This window comes from Glycine soja, chromosome 8 (genome assembly GCF_004193775.1).
Source record: "Glycine soja cultivar W05 chromosome 8, ASM419377v2, whole genome shotgun sequence".
NCBI classification, from domain to species: Eukaryota; Viridiplantae; Streptophyta; class Magnoliopsida; order Fabales; family Fabaceae; genus Glycine; species Glycine soja.
This window is the reverse complement of record NC_041009.1, coordinates 18,617,412-18,644,028: the sequence shown is the minus strand read 5'-3', so window position 1 is coordinate 18,644,028 and position 26,617 is coordinate 18,617,412. Positions and strand designations below refer to the sequence as shown.

At 31.0% G+C, this 26,617-nt stretch overlaps 3 protein-coding genes across 4 annotated transcripts; 2 read left to right on the top strand and 1 right to left on the bottom strand.

The window, feature by feature from the left end:
* The first annotated feature begins 524 nt into the window (after positions 1–524).
* Positions 525–7,814, top strand: LOC114422566. Its single transcript, XM_028388998.1, has 8 exons — positions 525–1,031; positions 3,031–3,201; positions 3,302–3,403; positions 4,167–4,265; positions 4,921–5,052; positions 5,386–5,523; positions 6,114–6,290; positions 7,254–7,814. Exons 1-8 carry the CDS (start codon positions 627–629, stop codon positions 7,656–7,658), a joined length of 1,629 nt encoding a protein of 542 aa, XP_028244799.1. The 5' UTR covers positions 525–626; the 3' UTR covers positions 7,659–7,814.
* A 6,835-nt stretch (positions 7,815–14,649) lies between these two features.
* LOC114422618 (ethylene-responsive transcription factor WRI1-like) lies at positions 14,650–20,040 on the top strand. Its single transcript, XM_028389070.1, has 7 exons — positions 14,650–15,189; positions 15,301–15,383; positions 15,623–15,631; positions 15,807–15,895; positions 15,980–16,104; positions 16,359–16,435; positions 18,918–20,040. Exons 1-7 carry the CDS (start codon positions 15,005–15,007, stop codon positions 19,631–19,633), a joined length of 1,284 nt encoding a protein of 427 aa, XP_028244871.1. The 5' UTR covers positions 14,650–15,004; the 3' UTR covers positions 19,634–20,040.
* A 1,906-nt stretch (positions 20,041–21,946) lies between these two features.
* LOC114422565 lies at positions 21,947–24,526 on the bottom strand. Of its 2 annotated transcripts, none has more exons than XM_028388996.1 (2): positions 24,371–24,526; positions 21,947–23,699 (listed from the first exon to the last, which is right to left on the bottom strand). In XM_028388996.1, exon 2 carries the CDS (start codon positions 23,430–23,432, stop codon positions 22,248–22,250), a length of 1,185 nt encoding a protein of 394 aa, XP_028244797.1. In that variant the 5' UTR covers positions 23,433–23,699; positions 24,371–24,526; the 3' UTR covers positions 21,947–22,247. The 2 variants fall into 2 exon arrangements, with proteins under 2 accessions (XP_028244797.1, XP_028244798.1); XM_028388997.1 differs by having other exon boundaries at positions 21,947–23,644.
* Between the last annotated feature and the right edge of the window lie 2,091 nt (positions 24,527–26,617).

The window sequence follows — 26,617 nt, the reverse complement described above, 5'->3', positions numbered from 1 at the left end:
TCTTGTTAGTCTAGATTATCACAACTAGTGCAAAAAGATTATGAGGACTAATTTGGTCTAATGAGGACTAATTTGGTCTAATAAAAAATATTGTGAGGACCAAAGCAAAACTTTTCAATATTAAATAAACAAATTAAAAACTAAAATATAAATAAGAAATCAAAATTATATTTTATTTGATAAATCATGAATAAAAATATTCACAAGTAACGCTTAAAGAATCTTGAAAATCTTATGCAATGAACAATCGTTCCTCTCTTGGTGTCCTAAAAGAACATTCGATCCTTGATAATTAATAAACTTTCTTAAATAATGATAAGAGATCCGGTCACAAAGCCAACCAAATAATAAAAAAAAAATAAAGTTTTGCAATTTTGAAATTAAAAAATATATTTTTGCGTATCTTAATACTTTTTTTAATTTCTTAATCAATTTTTTTATTAATGTAAAAAAATAACCAAAAGTAACAAGCTAATAAAATAAAACAAATGATGATAAAATAATTATAAACAAAAAAAAAAAGCCTTGCAGATTCCGATCAATTCAAGGATGAATGCAACCTTCCCAGCATCCTCTTTCCACATTCCGTTATTATCACTATCATCATTTTCTCTAAACTTTCTCCAATGGCGGTTGCAGCCTTCAAATCGTCTTCGCGAAGAGGAACCCAATCTTCCGCTCATTCGAACGCGCCTCCGAACACGACGTCGTCTTCTGGCAGATCTTCCACCAGAGCTCCGAACCCGACTCGCAGGTCGAGGAGCGTGAGCGCGTTCTCCAGGGGAAGTTTCGACATTTCCACCATCACCGAGTTCCTCAACAAGAGGGACAACCCTCTCTTCTTCGACGAAACGCAATCCACCAAAGCTCTTCTTACCGAAACTTCCACGCCCGCGAATTCGGCGCGAAGTGCCGGACCGGGTCGGATGGAAACGGGTCGGGTCCTACCAATAGCGGCTTCGGGTCGACGCGCCCGCTCCGCTTCGCAGTGCCCGGTTTCGAGGCGGCATCTGAACTATTCTACTTCCGAGGTATGCTGCACGTTTTTTAAATTGATCTTTTTATTTGGAATAAATGGTGCTGGGAGGAAAATATTATACACAAGGTTTGTCACAGTTTTTGGCAGATAACTTCGTACCAATATTAGCATGGTTGGCAAAAAATAAATAAAAATTGGCCTTCTAATTACAATTAAAAACTGTTAATTAATTTTGTTGAAAGAATATAGAATGTGAATCGAGGAATGAGAGTTTTGCTTGTTTGTGTCTTTCTTTTTACAGCATTTTGAGTGTTTGGAAACCCAAATTTGTGTTGAGAAAATTAGCGGTTCATACTACAAAAAATTCACGTAATGTTGCATCCCAGTATGACAGATCTTCCAAGTACTTAAATAAATGAGTAGATGTAATATCTAGAAAATTTAAAACGGATATGTAGGAAGATTTAAAAGTAGGACAAAACCTAAACACAGTTCTCTAATCAAAATGGAAGATTCACCTTAATAATCCACATGATACAGATATGCATTAATCTAAAGGATTACGTAGATTATTGAGGCTCCAATCTTGATAGGAGAACACCTCCAACAAAACTTAAGTAACTATATTTAAGCTTTGTCCTTATAATTATTCATTATTCATATTATAAATGTAAGATATGGAATGCTTTGAAATGAATAACTATATAATTAGAGTGTAATGGACATGTACTGTGAACGTGAAAGTTTTTAGAATGTCAACAGGTCAAGGATCATCCTAATTAGGCTTAATTATCAATTTTGTTCTCAAATTATTTCAAATGGTTCAATTTGGTCCTCAAATTTTTAAAAGATTCAATTTGATCCTAAAATTCTTAAAAATTAATCAATTAATTTTTTAAAAGGTTCAATTTGGTCCTCAAATTTTTAGAAATGAATCAATTTGGTCCCCAAATTTTTAAGAACTTAAGGACCAAATTGAATCCTTCAAAATAATTTAGGGACCAAATTGATTCATTTTTAAAAACCTGAGGATCAAATTGAACCTCAAAATCAAATTGAACCTTTTAAAAATTTGAGGATCAAATTGATTCCTTCACTTGATGACCAAATTGATCCTTTTAAAAATTTGGGTCCAAATTGAATCATTTAAAATAATTTAGGGACCAAACTGATAATTAAGCCTCCTAATTACTAAGATAATTATTATAAAGTCAATGAATTTAACAATTTGTAATTGAATGACAATGTAAACAACTTCTAGAAACCTAATTATGATTTTAAAGGTGATTATTAAAATTCAACGAACTTACCATATATGACAATTTGTAATTGAATGACAATTTAAAAACTTATAGAGATCTTACTTATGATTTGTAAGGTAATTGTTATAAAAGTCAATAAACTTACCATATATGACGATTTATAATTGGCTAAACAATGTAAAAAACTTCACGACTGGCAGCGCACATATAATTTATTTTATATAAAGTAAATTACATTAAAATGGCAGGCACAGGACACATTAGTCTCAATAATGCAAAAATTTCACATTAGTCTTAAAAGCTATAAAAGGTGATGTTAATCCTTAAACACTTGACACATAAGTCACTCAAAAGGATTAATAGAACTAATATTTATGGTTCTTCCTTAGGGGCTAAGGTGAAGTTTTTGTACTTTTGACTTTTGAGGACTAATGTGTTTCTCAAGCACAAATGTGGAGATTCACTGAAGAGTTGAGACCTCCTAGACATTGTCGTTGGGGAAATGTCATGAACAACAAAAAGTGGTCTCCTTTGGTTTTACAGTCTATTTTTGAGATGCATGCATACGAAAAATAAAGACTGTAAGGAAAAGATATAGTTGTATAGTCTTGTGTACAATATCAATTTTACACTGTTAATGTATTCAAATTAAATTCAATAATGAAATTTTACAGTATTAGTGCATTCTAATTAAATTCTATAATGAAACTTTCCGTTGTTATGGTGTGCGACATTGAAAGAAGGGTATGAAAGGAGTTTAACTTGTTTGTGCATTTGCTGTTTGTGCAGAGTGAAGCTGAATCTAAAGAAGGGAATGGTTTGAAGTTAGTAGGGAGTAACAGAAAAGGTGGTTTGGTTGGAAGAAGTGAGAATGGTGTGACTGATCAAGTGAAAGATTTGCAGACGTGGTCTAGTCGGCATTTGTCTGTTGAGGTCTCAGATAGTTTTGCTGCCACTTTGGTAAGTTCCTTCCTTACTGGTGTGTGTTTGAGGCATATTAGAAACATTGAGATGAGGAACAATTTACTTATTGTTTAGTGATCATTTTGTTTGTCTGCAGCCTGGTTTGCAAACTCAAACCTGTGATGATGAAGCTTCGACTGCAAGTTCTGGATTTGGTTCTGATGAGAAAACTATCAAGGCAGTTTTTGAACAAATGAAGGTGAGGTATAAAAAAGTTTGTATACAGATATGTCTGGATTGATTGAAAGGAAAGGAATTGAATAATATTAATTTTTATTGTTAAAGTCTCAAGTTGATCCTTCAAAGCCACACATATCACCACAGTAGTTCTGTAGAATTTTTTTCTCAAGGGACTAATTGCTTAATATAATCTTTGGAGGATTGTTATGGTGATGTTTTAGATCTTTGAAGAACTAGATTGGTGATGAAAGTTTTTGGAGGACTTATGTGGTGATGCGTGTAACTTCAGATAACTAGTTTGAAGGTTTACACTTCAAAATATGGTGAAATTGAATGAAACCAAGTGGAATCCATTCCATTTCCCCCGTATCTGTTACCTCTGTTCCCTTCCAATTTGTTAGATACTTTTTTGATTCTGCAATGTGGTGGTATATGATAGAACCAACTTATTGTTTATAATCTATTCTATCATAACATATCTGAATAATATTGTAGTTATTTTATTCCATTTCATCTCAGTTTGATTTCATTCCTCCTACCATTACAAATTCACACAATGTTATGAATCATGTCATGTGTGCTTAAAAAAATAGACTTTATGCCACAGGATCATTGATGTAGATTCTATTTTCTACATATAGGAAATTTCAATCCATGACAAATTATTCTTCCAAGGGAGAAACTTTAATGCTTCTATGATACAAGACTAGGCATAAAATTAATAATTGTTCTACATGACAAATGGATAACTTTTGGTACATGTTTGGGCTTGAATTCTGCAGTCAGTGCAAGGAGATATGCCAGAAGCCAGTGATATATATGAAACGGTTCGTTCTGAAGTGAAACGTGCTATTTCTGAGATTCAAATCGGCCTTGAAAGTGTATGTTTCATGAACTGTCTTTTTCATTGTCAGCTTTAAGTCAACTGGCTCTATTTGAATTGATTTAGCCAATGGTGATTGATACAATATGTCACTATTTAATGGAAAGCTTTCTCTCTGTGAGTGAGTGTGTGTAAGCATGTCTGTCTGTCTAAGACTAATAATTAAAATCATGCATTATAAATATTCAAAAAGCTGTCAAAGAAAAAGGTTGAATAAGACACCTACTAGTCATAATTAACAGAATCAGCCAAGAAGCCGGGCATGACAGTTCGTTCTCTGTGATTGAATCATAAACTTGTTGCTGATAAAAAATTGAAGAAAATCTCTTCAGGTTTCAATGCATTTTCGAAGTTGAAAACTCAACTGGTCCAGGGATACAACTTTGCATTTTACATGAAGTGTAGCAATTGCTGCATTTCTTGTGATTTTTCATTTCCAGGGAAGTGCATACTCACATTAGTCATTTACTCATTATATTTCTTTCTTTATAGCTTGCACTAAAAAATTTAGGTTGCTCATCACAACTCACAAAGTCTGAATAGTTGAGTACTATTTATTGTTGATGCATGTATGCTTAATTTTGAATTGTAATATAATTGGAAAAGGAAGTTTTGTGCTATTTTCTAACTTGTTTCTGACTCTGGAATTAAAGGCTATCCAAAGGAGTAATGCTGCTGCCATCACTGTTACCAATTTGTCTGATATTCCTTCTGACTTGGTAAACCCTGGTGCAGTAGAATTGGTTTTAGAGATTAGAAAAGAGTATGCCAGAAGGCTTGAAGAGGTGATATTCCCTTTCCTTTCTATACTTGTAGATGGAGTATGGTTAACTTTTCTTTGTTTGTTGATGGTCATCACATAGTTGAGCTTGAGGGTTGGTACTTGGTGTTATTGTTGCCTAGAGGCTTGAACATGTTTTGTTTCTGAAGTCCTTTTATGCTTTTATGTGGAAACTCTCAAATGAGTCACTAGTTCATTTACCCTTTCCAGACCAAATGACTACAGAACATCTTGCCCACCCCTTAATGTATTTTTCCTCAAGTGGTTATACTGTGTATTTGGGTTATAGTCTCTATTTTAAGTTGCACTTTATTAAGTAGACCTTGTCATACTACAGTCCCAGGAGCGAGCTAGAAATCTTCGAGCAGATCTGGCTGTTGAAGAGCATCATGGACAAGAACTTGATAGAATCTTGAAAGAAGTTCTTCCATATCCCAAGACCCCTGTTACACAAAAGCCTCGTCCAGCAAGAAAAGTAGGTTTTCTTTTGGCATTTTGTATAGTCTAATGCATCTTTTCAAACATGTTATGTGAGATTCTTAAATACTTTGCCCATTAAAACGTATGTAGCATGTGTTCTGTTCTGTGTTGTACATGGACCTCTTTATAAATTATGTATGTAGAGAGGAAACATTGGCCTAGGAGGGCTGTAGGATAAAAGCAGAAAGATTGGGGGGAAATCTAAAAAAAAATACTTGTTTCAGACATGTACCAAGCCCAAACTTTATCTTTTAACTATGAATCTTGGATCTTCATATGGAGTTATGGACTTCTCACGGATAGGAAGAAGCTTCTACTCTGTAGCTGTGTTATAAATAAAATATGATTTCTGACCGCATGAACTTCAAAATATTAAATAGAAAAAGCCCATCTTTTTTCCAAGTATTGAAGCCAAGATATCGATGTTTCCCTTGTTGAGTAATCAGATATGCTGACAATCTTATTTATGCATTTTCTATGTGGGGTGAAGATGATGATATTGTAGTTGTTGTAGTTAGATAGCTTTTGTTTATTGCTGATATTTAATTCTATTCCGTTGTTAATGAACCAAAAACGTGTTCACAGTCTAGCATTGAAAGAAGGAGGATGTCAAAACGTCTTGCAGAAGATGCCAAGGCTTATTTTGATGAGTGTGTCTCGCTATCAACTTTTGATAGTTCTGACTTTTCATCTCCAGAGGATCCCCCAGTCAATTTCGTTGGTCCACCTACTCCATCTGGCAGCCCTGTATGCTTAACTGAGGCAAGTTCTAATGCTTCAGTTTCTCATTTCATTAGCAGTTTCCTTAATGATTAACAGGTCTCTCTTGATATTCTTTACTTGCATAATATTTTTCTGAATCTGAAATAAACTTCTCAAATAATATCTTGTTACTTAATCTTATTCCAATGTAATATTTGAAACTTGTTATCTTGGTGGCTTAAGACATTAATACTGAAATATATTAACTAATTAAGGGCTACATACCATGATGCTTATAGATATCTGAGAATGGGATTTAAAATATACGCATTCACATATAATTATCTATCAAAAAGGAATGTTATAAGATTCAATTTTATTGTTTCTTTCTCATGCTGATATTAGACCTTACAATAAATTCAAGGCTGCTTAATTGTGTGCCGGTAACATTTCTCTCTCTCTCACACACACAACACAGTGAGAGAGTGAAGAGGTGGGAACAAAAACCTGACTTCTGTGATGGTTCAGAATAATATTGCTAAAGGAAGTTGCTAGTTTTAATCATTTGGTTATCACTCTTGACAATGAGAACCGGAAGGCATGGAGAAAAAGTGATTGATAAGAGTGGAAAATGTCTTTTGACTTGTATACAACTCTTCTCAAATGGCTAGTTAGGGGAGATCTTGTACATAAGTTAGTAAGTGGAGGAATGGTCTTTTAATATACGGAGTGATCATTGCTTCAACTTTCAATGAGGACATAGTCATGTGCAAATATTGATTCCAATTCCTTAATTTTCCATTCCATTGAGTGTAAAGGATTTATTCAAGAAAGCGTTGGAAAATGTTAGGTGATGTAGACCTGTTTTTGAATTTGTTGACATTGTTGCATATTTTGTTTCCATGTAGCCGATCTCACCTAGTGAACCTAGATTTTGTTGTTGTTGCATATTCTGTGTTACACACCCCTAAAAGGAATTATGCACATGAATTTTCAGAAAATAAATCTCGTACATTTTCACAGGAATCGGGCACACGAGGGCAATCCATGAATATCCATTATGACATTTCACAACCACCTGCCAACATTGATACTGTGGGAGCTTTTCACGGTCAAGTCAGTTCAATCACTGACAGCACAGAAACTGGTAGCAAACCCTGCTTCTCCTTTGCACAGAAGCCATCCGAAACCTCTGCACTTCAACAAGACATCCAACAATACATAAAAAAGTTCGAAAAAAATGTTTTGAAGTCTTCAGCTATGAGATCAAATTATTGTGACCCTCATGAGTATAGTTTTCAATCTTCTGCTGAGAGCTTGCTGAATGATAGAGTACTACTAAAAAGGAGAATTGAGTCTGGTAGTTTGATACTCTGTGGTGGTGGTGGTAATAATTTGTTATCTAAATTTTCTGGGATAGGGATTTGACTTGGAGGCATAGATTAAGCAACTCTTTTATTTATTTATTTATATATGTCTTGTAATTTTGACCTTATCATTCACCCATGTAATATAAATCTAAATGCGCATTTGTTTGCGTGTTCATATAAGAGTGCTAGCAACACAAACAAACGCATGCCCACACACCGTGTGTGTCAAATTTTTAATTAGGGTTTTGAATTATATTTTTAATTAGATCCTTAAACTTGTATTTTTTTTTTTTTTAAATTATGTCTAAGGAGACTCAGTTGAAAGAAAAAAAAATACTTCAAAAACATATTTAAGATTGTCATAGTTTAGGAATCTAATTGAAAATTGTGGTATCTTTACAGACACACTTTCACCATTACTGATCAGCATTCTCACTTCTGCAAATTTGTAAATTCTAAACTCAGTATTGTCAACCTAACAAAGGTGGGATTATTGGCATGTAAAGACTTGAGAATTTTTAATTAGATCCCTCAAATATTTATTCTTTATTTGGGGTCTCTAAACTGGTATTTGTTGTTTAATTAGGTCCTTGCTTGTTAGGACTTAATTAAGAAACAAATATAATTTTAAGAACCTAATAAAAAATAATAGATCAAATAACTAATCAAAAGTTGTTAAATATATAGTTCAACAAGATCCAAATTACTTTATTTAACCTATAAAAAATTGAGTAAACTTATACTATTTGAGCAAGGAATTTTAACAAGATGATACACACGTAGCTCCTGAATTCTATAAATGAAAGAAGGGAAAATACTTGCACACGGCAAATTTTGCAACAATATAACTATGAGATACAATGAACCCAACTTATTCACGTATGTTCATTAACATTTATCATGCATTATTTTAAAATTCATACTATGAAATTTAACAAATTTGCAATAAAAATATTTATTAATTAAAGTTATATATTAAGTATATACATAATAATTTAAATAAAATTAAGAAATATAACTAAAAGAAAAAGTTTTAAATTATCGTGATTATATTTATTATTTATTGAAAATATTTGAATTTGAATTCAAATTATAAAAGGAGAATTCAAGACTTTTTCTTTATATGTAAACATTGAAAACATAGTTTTATAACTCCATTCGTAGGAGAATTCATGACTGATATATTTTAAAGTTAAAGTAGATTAAGAAATTAAGTCACTTTTAATATAGTGTATTTTAAATTAATATATAGATGTAAATTACTTGAAAATATTTTAAATTTTATTCATAAGTATCTATATAGTTTTATACGTGAAATTGCGATATTTGATTAAAGAGATGATTAAGAAATAAAATTTGATGGTCATGTTTTTTGAGAATATAAAAATTTATACTCTGCATGTAATAAAAAATAATTATTAATATGACTTTTGAGGTAATTATTATAAAAAAAAAGTCTATAAAAAGAAAATATGTAAAAAACTTTATAGTCGTTAAAAATTTTTAGAAAAAATATTTTTAATTCTTGAAAACTTTTAACCTATTTTTGGTCCTTTAATTTTTTTATTCTTACTTTTAATTCCTTTAACATTTTTTCATCCTTAGTTTTAATCCCTTAACCTTTTTTTTATTCTTACTTTTAATCCTTTAACCTTTTTTTAACCTTACTTTTAATTCCTTAATTTTTTTTATCCTTATTTTTAGTCTATTTTTTTCAGGCTAAAAATAAAAATGAAAAAAAAAGAAACTAAAAATAAATAACAGTAAAAAATTTAGAAATTAAAAAAAATCTTAAAAATTTAATGACATGTTCACTGAAAAAATTGATGACTAAAAAGACAATTAATCCGAATCATTGTTATAACTTAGTATTATACATAAATGTATTATATTTTTTTAATTACCATTCTTTATTAAATTTTGGAAGAAAAACAAAAACGGCCTCATGTATAACGACGCGCCGACCCATAAAGAAACCGGTACCCATCAAACTCTCTTTGACCGTTTGACGTGTTAATAGATTAAATGGCTATGAAACGTGCAACTCATTACCCAGTGAGAATTAATCAATATCATTGGAAGAGAATTCAAACTCCATCTTTTAATGAATTAAATGATTAATTAATATCATTTGATTAAAATTCAAACTTCTGGCCAAAATGAAAGACTCGGAGAGTATACTTCCTCTTATCTCTGGTTTTAAATATGTTTATATATATATATATATAAACATAACCCATCAACTAAAAAAATTAATTAATTACATCAATTTCAATTAAAAGATATTTTTTAAAATTTATTTTTCATTGAAACTTGATATAAAAAAATCATTAAAACTAACACATTAATTAAATGAATAATATTTTAATAATAATAACATAAGATAAAATTAGTTAAAAAAATTATATTTAAAATAAAAAATGTTTTTTTCTTATGTATATGATATCAGAGAAATTCAATAACCAATTTATTTTTTAGAATTTGTTTAGTACTTCATTACTACATTAATTCGTATGGGATGCCTTAATAGGAAATTTAGAAAGTAAATTTTAATTATTTTTTGAATGTGTCAATAAATGTTATTTATTGACTACGCTAATTACTATCTCTTTTCCATATGTTTTTATTTTTTTTTTCAAAACATTTGATGTTTTAGATTTTTAAGATCTAATTAATAAATTTCTGTTAAAGTTATCCTTATTAGTGGTACAAACATAAAAAATTATGATATTGAATAAGGTCATTTTATTTTAAATATAATAATTTTTAATTTTATTAAATATTTCTTAATCATTACAGAGTAAGAATCAATACCATTAAATATTTCATTAAACTCATTGCCCAAAATGAAAGATAGCGAAGTTAAATTTTAGAAGTTATGTACGTTACTACTACATTAGTTTATACTCCCTTTGTTTTTTTATAAGAAAAAAAACACATTTTTGTTATTCTCTTTTATAAAGAAATCTTGATTATTTTTAATTAAAAAAATGAGACTATGTTTAAAATTTCATTTATTTAATAGGATATTTATATCCAGGTAAATAGTTACTTTTGTCTCTAAATGTATAATTCACTAATAAATGCGTCCTTGAAATATGAAAATACAAAATTTAGTCTCTGAAAGTATAAAAAGTACAATAAATATATCTAGCCGTTAATTTTCGTCTGTCACCGCTAATAAAAATAGTATACGTGGCATAGAAGAACAAATTTGTCACTAAAATGATTACCAATGTGACCATCTCTAATTGTCAACATAGGGACATAATTGTCAACATAGGGACATATTTGTTCCTAAATGTGTAATTCGCTGACAAATGCATCTCTGAAAGATGAAAAATACAAAATTTAGTTCTCGAAAGTGTAAAAAGTGTGACATATACATCTGACCGTTAACTTTCGTCCGTCACTCATAATAAAATAGTCAAGATTCGAAGAAGTAAAATATGAGGTATATTTATCTTTTATTTACAGTAGATTGTGACTAATTATTATAATTTGAAAAAAATTGTAATGATTGATAGACTATTACAATGTTTATTTTGGATCATTTTTATTGTGATAGACAAATTATGATTGATAATCAATATTATTGTTATTATTATGTTTGTTTTAAATTATGTTTGCCAATATAAATGATTATTGTAATGATATGCTTGTAATAATAAAAAATAGTGAAAATTTAATCTAAAATTATATTTTATCCTTAAAAATGAAATAAAATTTCGAGTCTAATAAATTAATTCAATAGAAGTATACTGATATTTAGATCCAATAAAAAAATTACTGATATTTTCATCCAATATTAATGACTTATTGTCATTTTGGTCTAATGAAACATACTGATATTTAGGTAAAAAAAAATGACTTACATTTTGCTCCAATAAAAAAATATTGACATTTTCGTTTAATAAAAAATTATTGACATATGCGTCCAAAAATGGTATCTTCTTGACATTTTCATCCAATCTAGTCAACATGATCACATTGACAATCATTTCAGTGACAAATTCATCTCTCTGTGTCACGTAAGTTATTTTATTAACGATGATGAATGAAAGTTAACAACCGAATATATTTATCGCACTTTTTACACTTTCAGAGAATAAATTTTATATTTTTATCGTTCAGGGACACATTTGTTAATGAATTACGCATGAAAGGACAAAAATGACTATTTATCTTTATATTTAATATCAAGTTCCAATAAAAAATAATTTAGGATTTTTTTATTGAAAATAATACAATTTAATAAATTTAATTGATTTTCTTAATAAATTTCATTTTTTTATAAAAAAAACAAAGGGAGTATGAGATAGTGGTATCTTATAAGAAATTTAAAAATATAGAGGTTATCAATTTTTATTCAATTTTTTCTTAAAAAATTTAGGTAAATTGAATCCCACTAGCTTACCAAAGCCAAAAAATTTATTATTCAATTTGTGAATCATCAATCTAATTTTAAAATTGTTAATCATAATTTATATCTATATGTGATAATAAAAGAAATCTTATAGATTTTTTTATAGGCATAAATATATCTTATATTCCCTTTGTTCTTAAATATAAGATATTTTAACTAATTCACTTCCTTTAAAAAAATTAATTTAATTAATAATATTAAATTTGTTAATAATTTATATTATTTTTTAAAATTTATCCTTAAAACTATTGAAACTCATCATCCTTTTCTTTTAACTAATTATTTTCTATCTAATTAATTAATGCAGGCTAGTCTTCATTCCTAAGAAGAAAAATAATACATTTATATTTTTAATTCATAATATTTATTGTAAACTAGTTAAGAATATTTTAGTAAAAAAAGTAATGCAAAAGAAAAATTGAAAAAAAAATCTTATAAAAATCAACAAATAAACTAAAAATAAAATCAATCAATTTGGTGGTGCATATGAAATCACAGAAACAACAGTCTTTAGGGGCAAACATTTGTCGGTCATAAAACATATGTCACGGCAGTGATTACTATGTGATGATGTTAGAGAAGTTAACTGTGGCATTTTTTTGGGACTGAAAGTTAACTTAGGAGAAGCCATTTTTTGATGTATGTATTACCTGTACATCTTGTACACATTGGGTTTTAATAAAAAAAAAACATTTTAAATTTATATGACTTTTTATTTGTTTCTCGAGAATTACTATTAAAAAAAACAAAAAATTGAATCGTATGATTTGTGTTAATGATAAGAAATTGCATTGATTTTTATCCATATATTGTAAGACTCAAAGTGATTTGAGATCCATTTTATTCATATAGCTAATTCAAATAGCTTAAATCATAAAATTCGAAGAGAAGTGTTTTCACCATACTTTATTATTAGATAAAATGATTGAAAATTCAAAATGAAGAGAAAGAATTATTAAATTATAAGCGAGGCCCAAAAAAATATATATGTGATTTCTAATAATTTTTAACAATTCATAGTGAGTATGTTTTAACATTTCTCTAATTAGAACAGTGAACAATACAATTCTTTTTTGAGTTACTGTATTATTCATTCATTGGTTTAATTCCTTGTTAATCTTTATAAGAGGATTTTATTAGCCGTTTTTAGTGCTACCTCTCCTCTTACATTTACTCTACTCACAAGATTTGAACTTAGATGTTACTTAAAAAATATAAACAATCAATTTAATTCAAATTAACGATGGGTTGGTAAACTATAAGATTCTAATAACTATTAAATGTTTAGTTTTAAAGCGACAATGTTTTTAATGTTTTTTAATGGCCTATCTTCATAGTTAATTAATGTAAGCCAGTATTTCAAATTATTACTTCCATTTTTTTCGTGCTATATGGTAAAAAATCTGAGTTGTTAAATGAATCATTTCAAAATAATTAATAATTCTTCATTGTTAATTATAATTTTTTTTTAAAAAATTGTCTATTTATTTTTTATAAGATTATTTTCTAATTTTTAGATGTATTAATTATTTTTTCTTTATATACTTTTTAATTATTCTTTCTTCAAACATTAATAAAAAATACTTAAGTGAATAAAAATATAATAAAAAGGATAATTTTAGAAAGATATTATAATTAATTGACATATTTAACATGATTAACTAAATTAACTATTTTTTAAGGAACATAAATTAATTAAACTTTTATAATTAGAGATAGAAGGAGTAAAAAAGAAAATAAGATAAATAATCATTTTTGCATCTTTAAGAAAATTTAAATTTTAATTCAAAAGTGAAAAAACATAATCATATAATTAGAAGGTATCATATAGTATTTATTTATTTATTTATTTGATGTGAGTAGGCATCACAGATGAGTCAATACAATAGATGAAAGATAAATTCAATTCAGACAAAGTAATTTTCGTATTAGTATATGAAAGATTGAATTGATGTTTGAATCTGCGGAAATAATTCTAATTAATCCATTGCTTAGTGTGATTCAACTTCCAAGCCCCACTATTCATTCATTGTCTTGTAAATTGCACCCACAAAGATTACAATCTTTATTATACTCAAGAGTCAAGGAAAAAACGAAAGAAAAAAAAAAAAAGCAGCAGCAAGCAAACAGAACAAACGATGAGGGTCTTTTCCATCCTTGCATAATCTCTGAAATTTTTTTTGTTTCCTGTCATTGTTGGGTTAACTTTCAGAACGTTTGCACATAACATTCCCAACTAATTTTCTGATTAAGATACCTTCTCTCCCTTCTCTCTTACATGCCCTGTTCCAACTATTAATATTTCAGAAACACACTCACAGTAACTGACGTGGACGCTTGACACCATCCAAGCCAGCTAAAGTTTTCATCTTATTATCATTATTATTTTTAATTTTTTTTTATTAAAATAAAAAAAACCCATTTAAATTGCTGACAAAAGGGTTGAGATTCCTTAACCAGGAAAGCCAGCCAGCTTCGAATACAAAACCCCATTGGTAGCATGGCTGCACCACCTTGCCAAGTGTTGTTCAAATTCAAGCCACTTAATTAGCCATGGTTAATTGATCAAGTTAAATTCCAACCCAAGGTTAAACCCATTACTCCCTTCACATCCTTCCCACCCCCACCCCCCAGAAATTAAAGATTCAATTGCTTATTTAAATACTAATTTTCTCCTCCTTTTATAAAACCCCCCCAAAAAAATTTCCTTCTTCATTCTCCCTTTTTTCTCTATGTTTTGGTAAACCACTTTAGGTAACCAGATTGCTACTACTAGTACTACTGCTACTACATATACAAAGATGCTATCATAAAAAGAGAGAAACTTGGGAAGTGGGAACACATTCAAAATCCTTGTTTTTTTGTTTGTGGTCTAGTATTCATCTCCAAACACACCCATTGAGTATTTTTCATTTTTTTTGTTCTTTTGGGGCAATAAAGGTGGGTGTTTTTGGCATTGATTGAGACAGAGGCTCCAAATGAAGAGGTCTCCAGCATCTTCTTGTTCATCATCCACTTCCTCTGTTGGGTTTGAAGTTCATCATCCCATTGAAAAAAGAAGGCCTAAGCATCCAAGGAGGAATAATTTGAAGTCACAAAAATGCAAGCAGAACCAAACCACCACTGGTGGCAGAAGAAGCTCTATCTATAGAGGAGTTACAAGGTTTGATTTGAGTCACTGTTTTTTCAATTCTGTTTTGCATTATTATTATTCTCCTAAATGGGGTTTCACTTGCATTTGCATGTTACTTAATAATTGTTCTTTGATCAATAGGCATAGGTGGACAGGGAGGTTTGAAGCTCACCTATGGGATAAGAGCTCTTGGAACAACATTCAGAGCAAGAAGGGTAAACAAGGTAATTTTGTTTTCTGTGGGGTGATTAAATTAATGCAGAAAAAAAATTAAAAAAAAAAGGAGAGAAAAAAATACAAGAGAGAGAAAATCAAAGAGATCTATTACCTTTTGTTTACTATTTTTGCTGTGTATTTTTTTAAGTGGTGATTATTATTATTATTATTATCATTTCTGACCTTGTTTTATTCCTGGTAATCTTTGTGATTGCAACGTTCACATACACTCTTGGGGCTGGTTTAGTTTATTTGGGTAAGTCCTTTTCTCATGCACTTGGATCTCACACAATCCTAGTCGACTTTTCAATTTTTCAAATTAATTAATTGTATTGCAGTATCCCTTCTTTTCGGATTATTTTTTAAGATCAAGAAAGATTCTGATCCTGATGCGGTTGGTTGGACCCAATTCTTTATTTTTGTTCATGTAGGGGCATATGATACTGAAGAATCTGCAGCACGTACCTATGACCTTGCAGCCCTTAAGTACTGGGGAAAAGATGCCACCCTGAATTTCCCGGTATATTAATTTTAATTATTTTTGTATAATTTATAATATGATAAAAAAATTATTCTATTAACTAATTATAGTTGAACCGTGCAGATAGAAACTTATACCAAGGACCTCGAGGAAATGGACAAGGTTTCAAGAGAAGAATATTTAGCTTCTTTGCGGCGCCAAAGCAGTGGCTTTTCTAGAGGCATCTCTAAGTACCGTGGGGTTGCTAGGTTAGTTCCATTCAAAAGATATTTTCTCATAATTAAAGTCGATTTCTTTCACTAGTTAATTTTACAATTGGGTGCATAAGAATTGAAGTGTAAAAAATCACTTAACTCACTTCAGTGAATTTTTTATTTTTTTTGTCTTGGTTGGGTCGGAGATTATGGGTTTTTGGATTTACATTGGTAATTAAAATGACAAAATATTCTTAGTAAATCAAGTATTATGATATTAATTAATACATATCATATACTTTGGATAGGCATCATCATAATGGTCGCTGGGAAGCTCGCATTGGAAGAGTATGTGGAAACAAGTACCTCTACTTGGGAACATATAGTAAGTTGTCACATCTATATTTTCTTAGATTAAAACTTTGCTATAAGGTGAATTTTGTGAAATTGCAAAGGGAAAATATAAAATGTAATTTCTTTTCTCTCTTTGGCAACCTAAGCAAAGAATGTCACATGGGCATGTGGCTATCTATAGCTGGGAAAAGTACAATGTGTAGACCCGAGAGTACTATTTCGCATTCGCATTTGTGTTTCATAAAATAAAATTCCTTTATCCGTTAGCAAAGGAATCTGGCGCCTCATAAATTGCTCATAATTAAATGATGCTATTTTTCACCTTCATCCAGTCTCTGCATTTTTTTTTTTGCTAATTTTGAAAATATTTTCACTCGAGTTTGAACATTGCGTATAAAAAAATGATTGAAAGAAAAAATCTCCTTTAAATGTGATTTACTTTCAATAACAAAATTTTATTTTCTTTTTCTTTTTCTTTTCAATTCAGATTTCAAAATTTTCTCTTTCTACTCATCCTCCTTCTGGTTAAACAAAATATACAGATCTAGTAGCTTCTTCAAAATTGCATTTTTATATATAGTATAGGACAAAAATTCTCTTAGCAGTCCGAACCACATGTAGGCGGATTCAAATTTCCTATTCTCTCTGTCTGCTCTACCTGTTTTGTTACCATTTTTGTTAATTGGAAAGTAACTTTGACCAAAAAAATTCATTCAAAAAATAACGTACCAGTAACAAAAAAACTCTTTTTTTAGTGGCAATTTTCTTTCTTTTATTTTTTGTTGTTGGGGTGTTATCTTTCAATTAAAAGATTATCAAATGAGATAGAAAAGAGGGGGAAGATTTAATCCTCAAGACAAATATTTTACCACAGTACAGCTTGTCAAACTGCAGTTCTCATAATTAATGAGACAGTTAAAGCTTCAGTTTTAGGGTGCATGTGTGAGATGTGCTCATTGCATGAACTGTAGCTGCAGCACTGTTGTCCACTAGTTGCAGTGTATGCATCAATTTCTGGTCTGACAGTATAATATGTGGTTGTGGATCACATAAAAATAGGATCATAGGAAAGTTACAGCTGCTAGCAGTAAGCAACATGGCACATGCATTCCCCACACCCCTTTCTTGATGGGTCCAATTTATTTAAAGTGACCACCAGGGGCTTGTGTGTAGGGTTAACATACCCATAATTCTAATTCTTGTGCAACCATATTGAAATTTTCATTTTTCATAAATTGTCACATATAGTAGATGTATTTGCATATGACTTGATAGAAAATAAATTTAAGTTTAATCATATTTTTGTTCCTTTGTTATCATCATTTGCAAATTTAATTCTCTTATTTTTATTTTTTTGGAATTTGATCATCTTCCTATTTTAATTGTACAATTTTGATTTATAACTTGTAGTCCAACATTATACAGATAAACCAAAATTGTACAATTAAATCAGTGAGATCAAATTCAAAAAAAAAAAGAAACCAAATTCATAAAATGACAATAGTAAGGGAACCAAAAGTGCATATAGGCAAAATAAAATTATGTGATTATCTTAACTTAAATATTGTGCTATGACAATTTTTTGAAAACTAAAAAAAATGTCTTAATAGTGTTTATGTAAAATTTAGCTATGTTTGATGCACAATTAGTTGGCCAAATTTGAATCTAACATTTGACAATAGAGCCCTAAACCCAATAGACAAGCATGATGGTACAGCATATCCTTGACTTTGTACTTTGTTCATATGCAGTGTCCACAATCTCCTGCCAACATGTCGGTCAAAAGTGACAATTTAAAAATTGCCGATCTTGAAAGCAGAGTAAAAATGAAAGTTCATTTTAAATAATTTTATAGTCAGCTAAAAAGAAATGCTTAAATTAAAAAGAAAACTAGATCAAGAAGCAGAACACTAACAACCCCCCAAATCCAGTGGGCACGTGAATAGTAATCCTGCCGTGATACTTCAAGCTTTTAGCTTTGTGAGATTCTATGTATAATAATGTATGTCATAAAGTTGTCTTTTTGCAAATCTTATTCTTTGATGAATTAAATAGACACCAACCACTTTTACTTAACAGTCACTCATGTAGTCATGTTATTTTAGTCTGTTTAATTTCTATACAATGTCAATCTAATTTATTTATTTTACATTGAATCAGTTAGAAATCCTTAGAATGATTTTTAAGGTAACAAACTTTTCAAATGATATGTAATTAAATGAAAACATGAAAGTGTAAAAATAATTTATCCTTTACACATTCATTTGCATAAATTATTTACTCTTCTTTTTTAAGAGTTTAATGTCTATGCACTGACATTCAATAATAGCAAATCACCGTTTAAATTATCTTAAGATAATTATTTTAAAAATTAACAAATTTATCATACATGAAAGATTATTATTAGATGACTATATAAATTATTTTACTCTTAATGTATAATCTTTTTTCTCCTTTTTTAATTGCTAATCTTTTGGGGTCATTTTTTCTTTTGCTTCATTTGAACTCCAAAGAAACTCAAGAGGAGGCAGCAGTGGCATATGACATGGCAGCAATTGAGTACCGTGGAGTCAATGCAGTGACCAATTTTGACATAAGCAACTACATGGACAAAATAAAGAAGAAAAATGACCAAACCCTACAACAACAACAAACAGAAGTACAAACAGAAACAGTTCCTAACTCCTCTGACTCTGAAGAAGCAGAAGTAGAACAACAACACACAACAACAATAACTACACCACCCCCATCTGAAAATCTGCACATGCTACCACAGGAACACCAAGTTCAATACACCCACCATGTCTCTCCAAGGGATGAAGAATCATCATCACTGGTCACAATTATGGAGCATGTGCTTGAACAGGATCTGCCATGGAGCTTCATGTACACTGGCTTGTCTCAGTTTCAAGATCCAAACTTGGCTTTCAGCAAAGGTGATGATGACTTGGCAGGCATGTTTGATGGTGCAGGGTTTGAGGAAGACATTGATTTTCTGTTCAGCACACAACCTGGTGATCATGAGACTGAGAGTGATGTCAACAACATGAGTGCAGTTTTGGATAGTGTTGAGTGTGGAGACACAAATGGGGCTGGTGGAAGAAGCATGGTGTATCATCATGTGGATAATAATAATAAGCAGAAGAAGATGATGCTTTCATTTGCTTCTTCTTCTTCACCATCATCTACAACAACTACAGTTTCTTGTGACTATGCTCTAGATCTATGATCTCTTCAGAAGGGTGTTGGATGAGCTTACATGGAATGGAACCTTGTGTAGATTATTGGGTTTAATGTATGTTGTTGGGATTTGTTGTGATAGGTAGGTGGATGGGTGTGAACATTGGGTGACTTGTGAACGTGTTCATTGGTTTTAGGATTTTCCTTTCATCCATACTCCCTTATCTTTCATTTTAGACTTGGATTTTAGTATAAAGGAGCAAAAATAAAAAATGTGATTTGGGTGCAACATAGTTCCTTTATTTATTTATTTTTGGGTAAGAAGATGGAGAGAGGGGAAATTGAACTATTCCTATTCTTAGGGGATAATGCAAATGCAGCATACATTAAGATGATAAGTTCAGACTTTTTATAGCATTGGGGATGCAAACTGCAAAGGCAAGTTTTCCTTTGTTTAAACAATTTGGGCTTTCTTTTCCTTTGCCTTTTTTATTTATTGCGGGCATGGTAGTTAGTGTTGAGATCTGAAATCTGATCTCTGGTTTGGTTTGTTCTATATGTCGCCGACCGCTAGTATGCATGTGTTAGAATATTTATCTTCCTAAATTAATTTAATAATAATGAACCGTTTGATTAGTTATTAAAAATCATGGTATTAGATGATTAGATTTGAAAAATGATTAGGGGACAACACATATTAAGGAGATGAGGACAAGATAAAATTTCTAATGTTTGTTACTTAAAAAATGTTTGTTACTTAAAAATTATGAGATAATTTTTTGTCTCAAGTATAAAAAACTTCGTACCCCATTGCCCAGAGGCTCTTCGCTATGCGAAGGTATGGGGGAGGGATGTTGTACGCAGCCTTACCCTTGCATATGCAAAGAGACTGTTTCCGGATTCGAACCCATAACCAACAAGTCACCAAGGCACAACTTTAGAAAGTATTAAAAAGACATTTATCTCCACTTTTATCTATTTAATAACCAAAAAAATAGTAATTGACTTACATAATCATTTTAAAAAAATACTAGATTTTTTAATTCAAATTTCTCTCTTCCCACTTTTATTTTGGTAAACACATTAAATTTGATCTAAATTGTATTAAGATAAAATATTAAAAGAGTATTTTATTATATTTTATTTGCAACGTCCATTATTTGTCCAATAATATAAATATCAAATGTTGTTCTTCTTGTCTCATACCAAGATTTTACCGAATCAAATGGATCCTAAGAATAATTATTGAAATGACCATGATGTGTGTGACCCTAAGAATAATTATTGTTATGACCAGGATATGTGTGTGTGACTCTAAATATAATTATTGATATGATCAGGATGTGTGCAAATCCAATAGCCAAACCCAAAATTTAAATGGTTTTCATATTTCCCATTTTATTTTATGACAAGAAGAAAAATATTACGTTTTTATTTGTAGCTAAATTGATAGTAAGCTTTATTTTAAATTTTTTTTTAATGATAATTGATACTAAGCTTATGTCCACTTAAAAAATGGTCAAGCACATTCACCCCCCAAAAAAAGGTCAATTACACATTGATTTTTGCAACATAAAGAAAAAATGCAACTTGATGGACAATAAAGAATTGGAGTCCGGCGGGTGCAAGAAGTGTCCTCAAGATGAGTAACATGAGTTTATCTTCGGGCTTTTCCCTCCTTCACGCCAAACAAATAAGCCGAGTTTATCTTAATCCTTACATAACATGAAATTCTCATAGCATCATTTATTTAGACTTGAACCTGACTCAGTCAAGCCCCACTAATATGAGATGAACAGAATAGACTATTCACTATAGAGACATAATATATAAAGTTTAATATTATCTTTAATCAAATCATTGAATTAAAGAAATATTAAACTAAAATTAAGATGTATTCTTCAATATATATCAAAATATATACTAGCAATCCCTAACATGTTATACATTGAGTCAAAAAGTTGTTAGTAATATATAATTGTTAAAGAAGTTATAAATTTTTATAAAATACAGGACACTAATTAAACTAAGAACAATCCAAAACACAATTCGAACACGTTATAATTAGTTTTGGGCCAATCCAGATTAATGGGACAGAATGGCCAATTGCCCATGAACACAAGAACTGAAAACCCCAACCACATCAACATGCCAAGTATTTTATTACAATTTTTTTGGATAAGAGTGCCAGCATAGGTCATATTATAATAGGAAAACATGATCGATTGTTTGGTCTACGAACAGGAAAATGCATGAGGATGGGCCCTTTCATTTCAAGTAAAACCCTTTGCAGAAAGCAGCTATATATGGTAGAAACTTTAGTTTCTATGAATTAGGCAAAGTAAAATTTAACACCAATCAAGGCACACAGCTCAATATAGACAAAAGATTTATATAGTCAAAGTTTGCATGTTCTGAGCAAAGACACATTAAACCATCTAAGCTTATATGAAACAAAACATCATCGAAAACCTAAAATAGCAAACTGTAATCACCACAAGGACACAGGATGCCATAATTTAAGGTAAGTTAAAAACACTAAAGATAACAAAGTAAAGAGTAAACAAAGACATACACTTGGATTTTGAGAATTGGTACTATCTTTTGCCTAAACCTGACATTACAATCAGATTTTGATGACTGACTAAACTTCTGGAGATCAACTAATAGATAAAAGGAATAAGCTTGTACTTAACTTTGCTTGCATATTCTGTGTAACTCTGGCCAAAAGTCTCAACCATCAAATCCTCTTCCCTCTCTGCCTTCTGCTTATAATACAACAAGCATACTGCTAGAATAAATAGCAGACTCAGAGGTGCTCGAAGTGCAATGCAGTATGTTACAAACAAAAGCATGGTTGATGAATATATTGGATGACGGACCCAACGATAAGGTCCAAATTGCACAACAGCAGTTGGCTCCACCACATTTTCTGAATACTTGGCGAGATACAATGTTGCGTTATACTGCATTAGCAGAGTTGTAATGATTAAAGCCCAGATTCCAAGATTGCTCCACCCACCCGGTATGAGGTGAAGCTCAGGCCCTTCAAATGCTGCAAGCCAATGGCCAACCATGACTCCTGTGCTGAACAATAGGCGAGACCATGTCGGCAAGTTCACATCCCACTTTGGGTCATGGGGCCTAGCAAAATAATCTCCATATAACCGCTTTCTAACACTGACATTGAAGAAAAAGAAATAATGATACACAAAAAAGAAAACATAAGGCCAGCCTTCAAGGTAGCCATTGAAATGACCAGGTGGAACAAGAGTGAGCCACGTAAAAACTGATGTAACAATTGCCAATTGCTCAAATATGTTTGCCTCACCATGCAGATGTTTCCGAAAGCAATATAACCCATAGACTGCAAGCACTACGGCCACCATCCAAGGCCAGAACAACCAGGTCCAGCTAAAATACATCCAAAAGAAGGGACTGAAAAGCATATTCTTAGTCCATTTTGTGGCTGCGGTTATGATGCATAATATCCCAGACCACTTTACAACATCAATTGGAGTCAACTGCAGGAGAGTAGCTTTTATTGAATCAAATGATAGATTTCTGAAGAAATCTATGACTGAATTTTGAGATTCAGTGCTGGCATTACTGGAAATTGAGCATCTGGGAAAATGTAACAAATCAGCCCTTTTTCTTGCTGGTTTTGATACTGAGGAAGAAGGGTTTCCAAAGGTGCAATTCAATTGAAAACTAATGTTCTTGGGTCTGTTAGCAAGTACATCAGCATGAAAATGTTTGTTGAAAGGTCTTAGAGACACTTTGTTGCTCACGATAGAGAAACCAAAAGGGGCAGTTTTGCAGTGTGAAAGAACCTTTGCTGCTTCCATTATTGTTCAAGGAAACTAGTAATCACTTTTCAGAGAAAATTACATAAATTTCAAACCAAAGATGCACTGGAAGAAAACAGCTCCATATCTTTTGAGACAGTGACTTATTCATGAATCACAGTGGCAGCAATAATAACACATTGAAGCTAACATGAGTGTGTTTGTTGCCATTGCGTCTCATGTATGGATTGGATCCTTTGAACACTTTCCTTCTGAAATTCAGCCAGCAACCTCAACATTAAAATCCAATACCATTTAATCTCCCAGCTGCAGTATAGGCATGACAACACATCATCCACAAACCAATATCAAAACATAGAAGAACAAAACTTAAAATGCAATTCCTTAGGTGTTTTTGGTGATGTTTTCCAATCAGAATTAGAGTTTCACCTCAGTAAACTGCATAATAAAGGTTTGAATTAAATGTCACTATAGATTATGGTGGCAAAACTCCAATTCTGATTAGAGAACAACACGAAAAGTCCTTAAGGAGCAGTATTTAAGTTTTTTATAACATAAAATGCATAGTCACTACTCAGCTTCTATCAGCACCCTAATACAAACCAGTTACAAGCCAATCTAGCATTTTCAAGAAAAACCAGCAATACAAATTATCATAAAAAAATGTCACAAACCCAAAACCCTTCCTTTTGAACACGCCAAAAAACAAATTGATAAAAAAATAAAATAAAGCCTCCACCATTTTCAAATTTCCTAACGAGTCAACCATATAAATGGAACCCCACAAACATACTTAAAGCTCTGAAAATAAGGTACACGAGCAACATAAACAAAAAGCAAAAACTCCAGCGTGTAAACCACTTGGGCAAATAATCGAACAGACGACGCGCAGATATGAAAAACTACTCATGCAATGAAAGAGTCCAAAATGGAATCAGATAACGTTAAGAATGAAAGAAAGCACAAAAAAATGATACCCAGTAAACAAAATCTGAAGTGAGGTTTGAACTTTGGAGCGTGAATGTTGAATTGTAACAGATACTGGGAAAGGAAGTTTTCAGCTATGTAAACGACGGAGACGTTTATTGTCTCCTCCCGTTACCGCACGAATGCACCAACAAGATGATCCCTTTTTAAAAGACACTATTGTAAGGTATAAATAAATAAATGTTTAATTACACATTTAGTTCTTATAGTTTTCAAATTTATTTATTTTAGTCCCTATAATTAATAAGTAGTTTTGTTAGCCCCGAGAATTTACCATTTAATTCTCAATGGGTCTCTAGCGTTAAAATTGTTTAACACCGTTAAGTTATTATTGTCAGTCGAGCCGTCCTTCCCCGGAGTTCCCTTTCTTCTGGGAGGCCCCCGCCTTCTGCAAAGGCAAAGACTGCAATTCCTCTCCCTTCGTGTAGCCATGACCCTCGACACCAATTACCTTCGCGGCACCATGGATGAAACGGATGCACATTTTTGTAATTCCATAACAAAACATAAAAAATAATTTTTTGTGATATTAATTTGTAACACTCAGAAGCACATTTGATCTGTGGCCAAAACACAAAATCTTTTGCTTGCCCTGCTTTTGTTTTGTTTTGTTCCATTCACCTTGTTCTATGTTCATCTCAAGCACCTCTTGATTCATTCTTTAAAAAGCCACAAACTTGAATTGATGATGGGTACCTCTACCTTTCTTGCAGAGTCAAATCTGTGGTCTCAACCTCTAATTTTGTGTCCTCTTTCAAAGAGAAAAGCAGTAGCATTAAGATTCAAGAGTTTCTGTACAGTGACCTCGAAGCTGCCACCAATGGCTTCTCCGACCGCAAGCTCCTTGACAAAGGGAGCCACGACTACGTCTACAAAGCCGTCGTTTGCGACCGTCCCATGGCGATCAAGCGTCCTTTGCGGCCACAACATCATCATAACAATGTTCCCTAACGACCTATCTCTTGTTCTTCTTCCTTTGCATTCATGGTGCCACAGAGGTAATTGGTGTTGAGGGTCATGGCTATATTAATGGTGGCGGAGGGAGAGGAACTGCAATCCTCGTTGTTGCAGAAGGTGGGGGCCTCTCGGAAGAGAGGGAGTTCTCGGGAAGGATGGCTCGACTGTCAATAATAATTTAACGGTGTTAAACAATTTTAACGGTAGGGACCTATTGAAAATTAAATGATAAACTACATGGACTAAAAAAATTACTTATTAACTATAGAGACTAAAATTGATAAGTTTGAAAACTATATGGACTAAATGGGTAATTACACCATAAATAAAATTAAGATAAGTTTTTAGTTTACACCATCAAATATTTTCGTTAAATAATAAGGTGAAATTATTTTAATTTTATTAATATTTTAATTTGTTTTGTAGTATTTTATTTTTTTGGTAAAAAATCACCAAAAAATATTTGATGGAGACATTTAAAATCTATTACATAATTTCTGAAAACTTTTAACGGTCAATAATTACTTGTCTCTTATAATCAGAGGAATTTTTTATAATAGTAAAATATAGTCCTTCCAAATCAATGATCCCATCAAACAGGTTTTAGGCAAAAGAAAAAAGTAGATCCCACATAAACACATGGTGGGAGAGAGTAACCAGTGTTACCTGAAAATTATTTTAAACAGCTAGAAATTGTTTAATATAAAATTTATCGAGACAATTTTTGACTATGTTTAGTCATCATTAAATGGTGATATTTGGCGGTAGAGATATTGAAAAAACATTCATATCCATGTTGGCCAGAGAGTAACAAGATATACGTTAGGGTAATCTTTACCTTTAAAAAATTAATTTTTAAGGTTGAATTAGACTTAAAGATGATATTAGAGTGTTGAACAATGAAAACAACTCTTACTTTAAGAGTTAATTTTTAGAGTTGAGTTAAACTCAAACTCACATTTTTTAAGATTGAATGAACTGAAAATAATAATGAAATAAAAATTTAGTGATCAAGGTAGATGGATTTTTATTCAATAATTAAAAGTGACAACTAAAAAAAATTAAGGACTAAATACATAATTAATCCATAAAATTATATTCATAAACTTAACATATTCTTTCTTAGCTTCGTCTTATTTTTTAAAATGTAAAGCTAAAAATATTTTTTTATGTTTTAGAAATAAAATAAATTTTGTATATAGGTGAAAAGTAGAAAAAATATTAGGGGGTTTTGGTAAACAAAAAGCCAAGCTTTTTCATACTCGGATGTAAATCATGGT

Coding starts and splice junctions, on each gene's coding strand:
- LOC114422566 (XM_028388998.1), top strand. CDS start 627: ATGGCGGTTGCAGCCTTCAAATCGTCTTCGCGAAGAGGAACCCAATCT. Junction 5,524..6,113: donor AGCCTCGTCCAGCAAGAAAA/GTAGGTTTTCTT, acceptor ACGTGTTCACAG/TCTAGCATTGAAAGAAGGAG. Junction 6,291..7,253: donor GCCCTGTATGCTTAACTGAG/GCAAGTTCTAAT, acceptor ACATTTTCACAG/GAATCGGGCACACGAGGGCA.
- LOC114422618 (XM_028389070.1), top strand. CDS start 15,005: ATGAAGAGGTCTCCAGCATCTTCTTGTTCATCATCCACTTCCTCTGTT. Junction 16,105..16,358: donor AAGTACCGTGGGGTTGCTAG/GTTAGTTCCATT, acceptor TACTTTGGATAG/GCATCATCATAATGGTCGCT. Junction 16,436..18,917: donor CCTCTACTTGGGAACATATA/GTAAGTTGTCAC, acceptor TGAACTCCAAAG/AAACTCAAGAGGAGGCAGCA.
- LOC114422565 (XM_028388996.1), bottom strand. CDS start 23,432: ATGGAAGCAGCAAAGGTTCTTTCACACTGCAAAACTGCCCCTTTTGGT.